Source organism: Lagopus muta, chromosome 6, assembly GCF_023343835.1.
Source record: "Lagopus muta isolate bLagMut1 chromosome 6, bLagMut1 primary, whole genome shotgun sequence".
Classification (NCBI taxonomy): domain Eukaryota; kingdom Metazoa; phylum Chordata; class Aves; order Galliformes; family Phasianidae; genus Lagopus; species Lagopus muta.
Genome location: NC_064438.1, coordinates 23,734,337 through 23,745,632, shown reverse-complemented (window position 1 = coordinate 23,745,632; position 11,296 = coordinate 23,734,337). Strand labels below are relative to the sequence as shown.

Here is an 11,296-nt window from a genome sequence, read left to right as displayed (position 1 = left end):
ACGTGGCTGAGTCCTGGATGGGCACTGGGACCTAAACAAAGGGCTCTGGGTTCACGGTGCTGGTGGGAGCACAGCCTGGGGTAAGGACTTGGCTCCTGGGCCTGGAACAGGAAGCCCAGCCTCTGCAGGGGTAGATGGGGTGGCAGCAGGCTGGGAGCAAGTTGTTGGCTTTGGGAACAGGCTGGGAAGGCCTTTGCTCGTTGTTAGTGCAGCAAAAGACATGACTGCATCTGGCTGTCCCCTAGCAGACAGCATTTGTTTAGTAATGCCAGAGCTTGCTGTTATCACCAGCCTGAGCAGCAACACAGATCAGATCCAGACAGCACCTTACCTGTCCTGCTCAGCCTGCTCTCTGCTGGGAGCCATGGGAAAGAGCAGCTGTGGCTTTTAGTGCCAGCCCTGTGGTTGGCTCTGCTGTGGGCCCTGCAGGGGTGGCACAGCCAGCCCTTAGCACAGGAAGTTCGGGTTCCTAGAATCAACGGGGGCTTCGATCTCCATGTACTGGAGCGCAGCAGCTGGAGGAACCCTACGTGGAGGGGCCAGGGTGGTTCTTCCCCAGCACAGCCCCTGTGTGAGGAGGTGCAGGGCAGGGCTGGGATGGGCCTTGAGCCCCTCCTTGAGACACAGCTGAGGAGACGAGAGAGTTTGTTGTGCTTTATTTAGTAAAGTGTTAAAATAAATAAATACAAATCGATCAGGTGCTCTGTACCCCCATCCCCCCACCCCTTCCCAGTTTAATTTGCTAAAATCTAAACACATTTGTACCAAAACTGAAACCAGCAGGGACCTGAAGGCAACAAAGAGCCTGCAGGTCACTATCAGCGTCAGGATTTAAAAAAAAAAAAAAAGATATGTATAAAAATCACCATCCAGCTCCTGTGTGGGTGCTCTCATGTGTGATGCTGTGAGAACATCGGGGCACTGCTCAGGGTGCTGCACGGGAGGTCTGCAGTGACAGGAACCTGCCAGGGGGCTGCTCCCAGCCCTGGTGAGTGGTGGAAGCAGTGGCTGAAGGGCCACAGAGCAGAGCTGGGGTGGCCCAGCAGGGTTCCTCACCTGTGGCAGTGCCCTGAAGCCGTGGCTGAGCTGGCAGCTCGTGGTCCCGGGGCTGAGCCTGGGGCCGGTGTGGAGCAGAGTCCTCGGAGGAAGCCGTGGCTGCCGTCACAGCAGTGACTTGGGCAGCGTGCCCGATGGAAGGAGGGCTGATGGGTGAGGCACTGCTCCCGGCTCTAGAGGCAGCCACTGCTTTGATACCAGCAGTAATTACAGGAAAGAACTACATGAGACTAAGATTAGAAGTTGCACATCATCCTAGAACAAGCAGAAACACGCAGCCTGCTGCTGATACTGCCTCTATTCAGCACTGCCTGCTCTCAGAACCTGCAGCCCAAGAGAAGTGGTGCTTGACGTGGCCATCAGCTGTTGCACAGCAGGGAAAACAAGGCATGGAGGGGGCCTTCCATTCTTGTAAGTAAATGCTCCCCTTCCTCCCTCTTGGCACGCTCTGACTCATGGTGGCACAGCTTCTTCCTCCGGACACTGAGGGCCCAAACCTGAGGCTGTGTGCTGGGGTGAGACCTGCCAATGCGGTGTTTTGTTACCCAGTGGCACCCAGAAGGGCTCTCCCAAAGTTTGGGCAACACCGTTTCTATCTCAGTGACAGAAGGGAGAAGGCAGGCAACACAAGGGTTGGGTTCTTGTGCATCCTGGTGTAGGTTCAGGAATAAAATAAAAGCTGCAAACTGCCACAGCCCAATAGTTCATGCTGCTCCCTGCTGCTGGCTTTCCCTGCCATCTCTCTCAGGAGCCTAGGAGCTCCTGTCACTGAGCAAAGAGGTCCTTTAGTCCTTCTTCCTCCTTATGTGTGGGTTGGACTGATTTTCTAGGGTGTTTGACACTTGCTTGGGTATGATGGTGAAGAACAGCACTAGAGCCTGCTGCCCTCCTGCCACCTGCCTGCAAGCAGCTCTCCGGGCTCAGTCCTTGCAGTGACCTTACAGCTGGTACACCTCACCACGCTGCTGGACCGCCCCTCTACAGGGGTATATAGGAAACTGGGTGCAGAAAGGCAGCAGAAGCAGAGCTGAGGTGGTGTGATGCCTGTTTCCTTCTCCGTCTGCAGCCTAAAAACTCTTCTCCTGCTGCACTTTGTCTTTTTAGAGTACAGATCAACCCACATCACAAACCAAGGTAGGACAAAGAGCTCTTTTGTTCCAGTCCTTCCGCTGAACTCACAAACCTTGTAGCTGCAGCTGTCACTCCTGGATCTTTCCTGCCTTCACCTTCCCTGTTTCTCACGTGTTCCCATGTCTTCTCCCTGCTCTCCCTCACCCCATATACCCTTCCTTTCAGCTCTTCCTGCCTCCTCTCGTACCTCCCTCTGTCTCCAGACCCATTCTCTGATCCCTGCGGCACCCACCACTGGCACAGGGTGAGGAGAGGCCCCCAAGACCCCGTCCTCGTGTGGTAATCTCCAGGATAGCCACTGCCACAGCACAGAGGCCCTTGGCTGGGCTGTTCTCTGCGTGCTCCTCACGTAGCTGTGTCACACTGGCAGGATGCTGGCAGACCCTCACACAGGTAAGGTCTCGGTCTTCTGAAACAAGGCCACCTCTTAAATCAACAGCCAGCAGATGTTGGGTTTTCATGGCTTTGTAATTACCAAGCTTACCAGCGCATGGTATAAATAATTCTCTTTATTGGCAAGTTTCAACTATGTGCTCAGCCTATACAAGACACAACGATGCAGAAAGTTCTTGTCCCAGATGAAAGATAAACATTGGGAAAATGGGAGCTAAAGGTAAAAGATAATGAGCGTCATATTTTCAAGTATTACATTCCATTCTGTAGGTGTTACAAACAAGACTGAGGCTCAAAGAAGGATCTGAGTAAGACGGCAATAACCTGGAGACGTCTGCAGCTCTTGTGTTTTCCTGATCCCCCTGATTTTTAGGGCATTCCCTGGCCCGGGTCTGATCAATGAAAGCAAATGTTTGATAATGCGCTGCTATAAGGCTCGCTCGCACGCATTCAGAGGCCGGCACCTAGCTGGCTGCTTGCAAGGCTTCTTTGGAGACATTTTGCCTTCTGGATAATGGAAACTACAGAATCCACGCGGTGCTCAGGAATGGCCTTTGCTGAGGTAGTTTGTTGGCCAGGCAAGCCTCAGTGCCAAATGAATCAGCTGCACGACACAGTGCTGTTGTCTTTCTCCAGGTTCCTGACTCTTCAGCAGAGTTTCTACAAATGTGTCTATCAGAAAACTCTCTGCAGTAACCCAGCAAGGCTGACCTTGCCCCAGATCTTCAGAATCCCAAAGGAGGACAAAATGGAGGTGAAGAAGGGTCAGAACAGTTCTGAAAAGACACAACAAAGTCTGCCCAAAGGGGCATGGTCCACCAGGAAGTGGTGCTATTAAGCAGTATTTGAGTTGGTATCTGAGCAGCTGGCAGAGGGAAGCCCCCAGTGAAAGAGTGAATCTGGTTTGACATCTGAATACGATCTTCTAAAAACACATTTCATTAAAAAAACACATATTCGTCACCAGTGCTTCAGAAGCAAAGAGGGCAGGGGCCCTACTCAGCTGGGAAACAAAAGGAAAGAGAAATGTGCACTGCAAAGTCACAGGTCTTTTCCACTGCATCCACAGGAGAAGGAGATGTCAGAGTTTACTCCCTGTATTGTGGGCTGCCACAGCATGGTGCGACCAAGAGGGAGACTTCAATGTTGACCATATTGCTTTTTGGGGCTGCCTCTGCATCCGTCCATGGAAGATGATGATTTTGAAGCCAAGGAGGCCAGAATTAGGGTCTATACACCTAGACAGCTGGAATACAGATTTGCTCTCTCAAGCCTGGTCTGTTGGGAGGGATAAAATACCAGGCGATTTTTTCTGCCATCAAAACAACCAACACTGTGCCTGTAAAATTCTTACCTCTTTAATTCCTCAGCTGGTGTCTTTTAGCTCATGCCCCCACTGACAGAAATTCACTTGTTTAAAGGACAAAATCTTTGCTCTGTTCATGCAAACTGTTGGTTCCTCCTACTGCCATGGTGACTCTTGGCTAATGAAGAACCATCTGCACCACTCATCCCTGCAAGGATTGCCTTCACCGCATTTTGCACAGCGCTAAAAGTTCCGCTGGCACTAAACGAAGATAAAGAGGATCTAATGGTAGCACTAATTCTTCTGGCCAGATCACATGCTCGTTTTCAGGCTTTGACCACACCATACTTTTCCAGCTGCTTAAAGAACAGATTGCGAGGAGAAGGGGAAAACTGTTTCTGCAATTCTTATTCTATTTCTGAGCAGTTAAAGCAGCAGGATGACTTCTGAAAGCCCTTAGCACTAGGCTGAGTGCCAGGAACATCTCTGATAGGAGCTTCCTCTGTGGTCTCATCTTCTTCTCCTTTACGAGTGAGACTTAAAAGCCACTTATTTCCCACTAATGACAAGCGATGACATAAGAATTAGTTGTTACCTTTATGGTGGTTTGGAAATACAAAATGCCAGTCATTAGGACAGCTTCTTGAAGAGAAGTTCTAATACCAACTCAGCCTGTCTCAAATGTTGCATGAGAGAAAAACAAAACAGAACAAAACCACAACACCCAACAAATCTAAAAGAAAAGCTTGAACTTAAACTTGTCAAAAAGTTTGAATTTTGCCCTTCGTTGGAAACTCTGAGAGCAGGTAGAAAACAGAACATTTCCCTCTGTATTTAGCAAACAGCATTTCCCCTTCAACCTCATTGCTGCTAATTGGGCAAAAATTTACTCGTGCCTGTGCACCAACATCGGTGCCAGTGTCAGCACAGCCCTGGGAATGATCTTTGCCTGTTGGCTGATAGTGCTGCAGAGCCAGGAAGGAAAGTGCTCAAACAGGATCAGGGAGCAAAAACTACCCAGCAGCACTGAACAGTTGAGGTCATTTCTCTGCCAAGCAATGATTAACTAAAGGTGTCCTTTGACAGTCTGCAACACAAGGCTGGAAGAAAAGGAGACAAAAGTCTGTACTTAGCTACTCAGTTTCTAAAGACAAGCAGATGCCTTGAAAAAGCAGTAACAGCTGTTTTAACATCTCCTGGCTGGGTAACTATGCTCAGATTTAAATGCAGCTACCAGTGAATTTCATTCCCATCCCTTCCTGAAACAGCAAAGCAAACAGAAGGACTCTCAAGTCTTCCAGCAGCTTACTACATCCAAGGAGTGCAGTGCTCCCAGCAGAGCTCAGAAAATAACACCAGAAAGAAGAACATGAGAACATGAAGATACTGTCTCTTACTGGGAATGTACTTCACAGCTCAGAAGAAGGGGAGTTACCCAAGCAACCAACTAGAGAAGAACCTGGCCAGGATGTTCGATGGTAATGACTTCAACTGGTAATTGGGTTGATGCAAGTAGAACATGTTTAGTTCGATCGGTTTGATCCTACAGCTCTGCTAGCAAATATCCAAACCGTGAGGTGATCACAGGTTTAGCTGGGATGTGCACCTAAGAGTCATTTTCCCAAGCTACGGATAAACACGAGAACTCAGGATATCAGTTCTGAGCTCAGTTCTGAAAATAGCACACAGTCCTGGGAGAAGTCCTTAAAGGTCAGGAGGGTGAGCAAAGGAAGGGGAAGAGAGCAGCGCCAAGAATCCTGCAGAAGCATGCTTGGCTGTGGCAGCAAGGAGACTCTTTCAGGCTATGTAGCATTTGGAGCATTTGCTACTTCTTTCTCAGAAATGCAGCCCTGAAATGCAAGGCTTTCTCTGTTCCAGAAGGATCAGCGGCTGGGCAGGACTGCCTAATGCACGCTCTGGAGGGCACCACAGCAGGGACCTGGCCTCGTACTGCCTGCGGAGAAGCTCAGCTCTGCTCCCACTGGGAGCAACGGGAGTTTTGCCAGCACTTCCAGTGGAATCAGAGTTTGCCCAAGTATTTCCATGCAGCAGTGAAAGCGGGCAGCTCTGTGACATAGCCCTAAGTGACACGAGTCAGTACTCTACGCTGGGACAGACCCCACCACAACAGGAGCACGAGGAAAGCTTTGGTACCTATAGTGAAAAGGCTATGTGCAAGAGATGAACTTCTTAAATAAAGGGTATAACGAAAGTGACTTCAGCCCAACAAACGCTCTTTCATTCTCAAGCTCTGATCAGTCCGTATCACAAAAGCATTAAAGCCTTAAGCAAGTACACTGCCAGTGCTTTTCTCTGGGTTACGCACGCATCAAGGAAGGGGGAAGATACGGTAACAGCAGAGACAAGCTAGGCAGATCCTCCAGGTGGGGTGAGATCCAGCGCTGTGGATTTGATTCTCTTTAGGGTTTAGCCAGTAGCATGTATGGTATAATCTAGGGAAACTGTCCCGTTGGATCTTAAAACACAAACACAGCAGAATGTCATCATAAATAAGCAAAGTCTGTGTTAAAAAATTCTAAGTACACAGCATTTTCTCCAGTTCTGACACCTTTTTAATAGAAATCACTTGTTTAGGAAACAAATAGCACTTTTGTAATTTTTTTTTTTTTTTTTTTTTTACAATGTTTCTTACCTTGATCTTATTTTAAGTAACACTAGGAAGACCTCAATATCTTTTATTTTCCTTTTTAATTTAAAAAAGTTGTTTTTTTACCCCCAGATACAAAGATTTTGCCCTTGCATAAAAAAACAGTGCCCAAAACGATGACACAAGGACTCACAAAGACTCACTGTATCTCACTGACACTATTACTTCTAATCTATACCATGCAAGGTCCCATCTACCTCTTTAATTAGACTGTCAGCCTGAAAAACAGCTTTTCTATTCCTTATTTAGTTCTTGTTACCAAAAGAAGAGAAAAGAAGTGAAAGAAAAGGACATTTCTCTGTTCAGTTCACACATCTGGGTCATGTGCTACTTTGTTCAGGACAGTTTTGTTGTTTATAAATATAGAAAAGGGTTGGAATCTCATTTTCAAGTAATCGATGCACATTTTCTCTTGGGACACCTCCATCCAACACTCCAAGCTGACCCTGGATTCTGGCCCTCTATTCTCCCATTCCCAACATAGGCTTTCTGGATGAGTGTGAAGATTTGAATCAGTTCTGCAAAGCATGTATTTCTCTGATGTGAAGAAGTACAATTTAACCCAAAGCTGTTGGGACAGTAGATCTTCAGCCTGTACATGTGCTGGTTACTCAGTGAAAAGTCCATCTCCTTTCCTTTTGTACATCTCCTGTCTAAACAATAGTAAATACTGCTTATTTGATAGACTTGTCCCTTCTGGGCACTGGGATTTGATAATTTATATTTCTGGTTTTTTTTTGGTTTAATAGTACTGAGAGTTTAGAAACAGGAAAAGCCCACAGGCTCTTTGGACTTGTTTTTGTTTTCCCCTAGCTAAACAAACTGTTCTGCAAATAAGGATTTGAAACCTGCTCTCCTCCCTTATCCCTGCTCCTCACCCCAAACAAAAATAAAACAAACCTATAGTGGCTGTGGAGGCTGCTGCAGGCACACACTGGTGTAAAATATAGAGAGAGTAAATATATTATTTCACTTGGCATGGTGCTGGCAAAGAACCCCCAGCTGGCACTATTCATGTATCATGATCCAAACTTTGCATGTACACACAGAATAAGAAGGATCAATTGGCAAACTCCGGTGCCGCCTGGCACAAGCATCTTCACGCTCTCTCTGGAACCAAAGAACTAAAGAATTCTGCACTTTCCAGAAGAAATCCGGTTTTGCTTTTCTAGAGTTTTGTTATTTCGCTTCTCCTCCTCGCCGCCACCTCCCCTGGCTCCTTCTGAGCTTCACTGTGTTATTTAGTCTCATCGCCCTTGTTACAGTTCACCATGCAGCTCTGGGAAGGGGAGGGGGCTAAGGTGGAGGTGGCAGCATTAGTATTGTTAGTGGAGTCCATGCCATTGGAGATGGCTACTGAATTGACCTCAGAGTTTATGGGTTTTGAAAGGTCGATGCCTTGGATGAGGCGGATCAGCTGTTTTACCTTCTCCAAGGAGCTGTGCATCTCCTTCTGTTTTGCAAGGATGGTATTCTTCATTTCCATGCATTTCTGCAGCAAAACAGAAAAGCAATGCTAAGTTCAAGCTTTACCCTTGTAGGAATGGAAGCAGGCAAGAGAAGGAATTCAGCGTTTGCGGATCTAAATGTAAGTACTCAGAAAAGACTGCAGCTGCAACGTTACCTGTAATTTCAGACTAGAAGAACAGAAGGCTCAGAGCTGCGTTCACGGCATTCATATTTGCAAGCTAAGGAACTAAACTGTCTGTACATAGCTGCCCCCCAATAAGGTCCTTTAATCTTAAGGCGCCTGGCAAACCAACACAGACAGTTCCATCCTCTTGGGTTCCTTTTGAAGGGAAACTTCCAAGTATGTGTTCTTATTTTTCTGTTAGCACTGCATTGCTGGAATTTCTTTAGCTCCGATATGCAAACTCAGGCATCCTATCACAGCTGACTGCTGACTGTGTGCACGCCATTAATGGGATACAGTCCTTGCTTTTACATACACTTTTAACAGGAACATTTCCTCTTCTTACTAAATAAAGGGCACTTGAAATGAAAAACAAGCCCTTTTTCACTTGAAAATCTTATTTTGTGGCCACTTCATTCTCTTGGAAGCAGTAGTAACCTAGGTAGCTCATAAGATAAGAGCCAGAGTATGATAGCTTAAATGAATGCCCACAAGTGACGTTTCAAGAGTGAAAAACTGCTTATATCTATATTTGAAACCCTCAGAAAGAGACGGTAGCTATTTTGCACCTATAACTTTCAGCATCTTACACAGAGATGGCAACCTTCTTATATTTTTCAAGTCTTTTATTCACACTGATCTCCACTCTTATTTTCAGCTTTACTGTTTTCACATGCAGCTCTTGGCATCACAAGAACATTACAAAATTTAGATCTAATGTGTCTTTGTTTGATGGTTCTAATTAAAGTGTAAACAACGGCTTGATCATGGAAAAGACACCATTCTCCTTACCTACTATCAATCCTTGCAAAGGCTTGCTTCTGCCTCTGTGTAATATGACTGAGAAGCAGCACCAGTGCTGCTCAGTTTATGTCCAGCTACTGCTAACCAGAAGATGACAGACTCCAGACCTGCCAGCCAGCACCTCTTACCACTTGCTCACAATTGTTTTAATTGTATCATTAGCATTTAGAGGTCTTTAAACATGGAATGTTTACTTTTTGTCTAAGAGGTAAAGACACACAGACAGTGCAACTACATTGGAAAAAAAAAAAACAAGTCTGTACTTACATACCCAGCTTTACACAAGCTGCCACATAGGTTTTAATATTTTTCATGTTGTGATACTGACTTAAGCCATGGTAAGTGGGGGGGCTCAAACTTTGCACAGGCAACTCAAGAGCCAATTTGCATATTAAGAGCAAATTAATACGTATGGCACAGTTACTGTCATAAATTTAGGAGAACAGTACTGCTTCTAGTCAGAAGTATGACACTGCACAATTAGTAATATGCAGAGGCTTGCTGACTCTCCAGCCAGCATGTCAAGAACCCAAGAGACAGTTGTGAGAAAATGGTCACTTTTGTATTAGGAATATCTGAAGAGAGCACCAAGTAACTCTTAGTACACACAGAGGCCCAATCATTCAAACTCAAGTGAGGCACTAGAGAATTAGAACTCATCTGCTGCCCACAGACAATATTGCTGTGGGTCGTGTTTGTCACCTGCTGATATTATAGGTCACTGCATTCTACAGTATATGGTCAGGAGGGATCATGTACGAGTGTCTCAGATTGTATGCCACTTGTATTTCATTCCTGATCCCGAAAGTCCTAAAAAAGCAGAGTCCTAAAAGAGCCCATTCAATCCTCAGTAAAACCAGTGGAAGATAAGTCTAGTACGTGGGCTCTGCAGTTTTCTATCTGCATTCTGACACCAGAACACCGGTGCAGATTTATCTGGGAAGGTGATACTCACTGTTATAGAATTGCTGAGCTGTTTGACCTTCTGCTCTAGTTGTTCTCTTTCCTGTTTTAAATCTGAACTCCATTTAAGTAGTTTCTGTTTTTCTTCTTCTTTTGCTGCAAAACAGAATATTAATCACCTCAAGAAATAATATTTAAAGTCTTCCTGTTACCACTGTGGATATAAGCTCTAAACTGTTTCATTTAGAGTATTACTGAAGTAAATTCAACCACGTTTGCAATAAATCACAAGCAAAATTTCACCTGCACATGCAAGTATCACAAAAAGCTGAAGAGTTTGGACTGCCATTATCACTTCAATGATTAAGTTCTTCCTCTTTAATTTCCTTTTGAAAAGGAAGTACCATGCTGTCCCATTCCCTCAATAACATTTTCCAGTTTTAAAACTGAAAAAAACCCATTGCTCCCCATTTTCCTACCTGCTTTATACGCGATATATGAATGAACAATTGCTAAAGTTCCTGGCCATGGGATTGCTTCTTCTTTCTTTAACATCTGAAAGAAAAGTGTGTAGAGATTTAGCTGGTAAACAATCTACCCCTAAGAAAAGAAAAAGAAGAAAGGGAAAAAACAATGGATTTTCTCTGTGGCTATCATTAATCCGAGCTCTGTTAACATGAAGCTTTGCAGACCTGCGCTGAGATTTAACAGAGGGAATTATTCACAACTTATTGTAGCTCCCACAAAGGAGGCCTGCTTCTTACAAATGTCAGCATATTCTCAAATTCCCTCCATAGCCACAAATAAACTAATGAAAAAGAACAACTTAAAAGAGGAATGAAAAGATAATGCATCTGAACTGAAACTTGCCAGGAGACATAAACATTATTGCATGGTTTGGACAAATTGCTGATCTCAGTTGTTCTGAGAGAAAACTTTCCATGTCACAGAGCAGCTTCCATACCACACATTTAAACAACACTCTTCTGGGCTAATAACACATCAAACTGTCCTATATGCCCTTCGTATCAGAACTGTCTTAATAGAATCATCAAGCCCTCTTTATATAAGGATAAGAACCATTTATGTATTTAAGTGCCTTCCTCACATATTCCTTCCTAAGGAGCTTTAATTTGAGAAGAAAAATGTATTGTGTCTCAATAAGTGAAGCAGAGGGATGTCTCAGGAGATAGAGGACTTGGTCACTTTTCAGTAAAATAACTCAGATATTTCCCAGAATTCTGTGGGAATGTATTACAGAAATACAAAGAGGAAGGATATGCCATAGTTCACAAGAGCAGGAATGAAAAAGTGGTAATACTTCCTCCTCATTTGCAGTGACTGACCAAGTCACTTGAATTTTGCATTCCTGTTCCTCTGAGCAGCACATAATATACCAGGT

General features: G+C 45.1%; 1 protein-coding gene across 9 annotated transcripts in view; it reads right to left on the bottom strand.

Moving 5' to 3' along the window:
* Window positions 1-2,683: 2,683 nt before the first annotated feature.
* The window catches only part of PHF21A (PHD finger protein 21A), a 132,255-nt gene continuing 123,642 nt past the window's right edge, over window positions 2,684-11,296 (bottom strand). For all 9 annotated transcript variants that reach the window (XM_048949904.1, XM_048949909.1, XM_048949902.1 and 6 more), the window contains 3 exons: window positions 10,374-10,449; window positions 9,947-10,050; window positions 2,684-8,046 (listed from right to left, as the gene is read on the bottom strand). In XM_048949904.1, coding sequence (XP_048805861.1) covers window positions 7,792-8,046; window positions 9,947-10,050; window positions 10,374-10,449 — 435 coding nt within the window. In that variant the 3' untranslated portion in view covers window positions 2,684-7,791. The remainder of the gene's footprint in view (window positions 8,047-9,946; window positions 10,051-10,373; window positions 10,450-11,296) is intronic.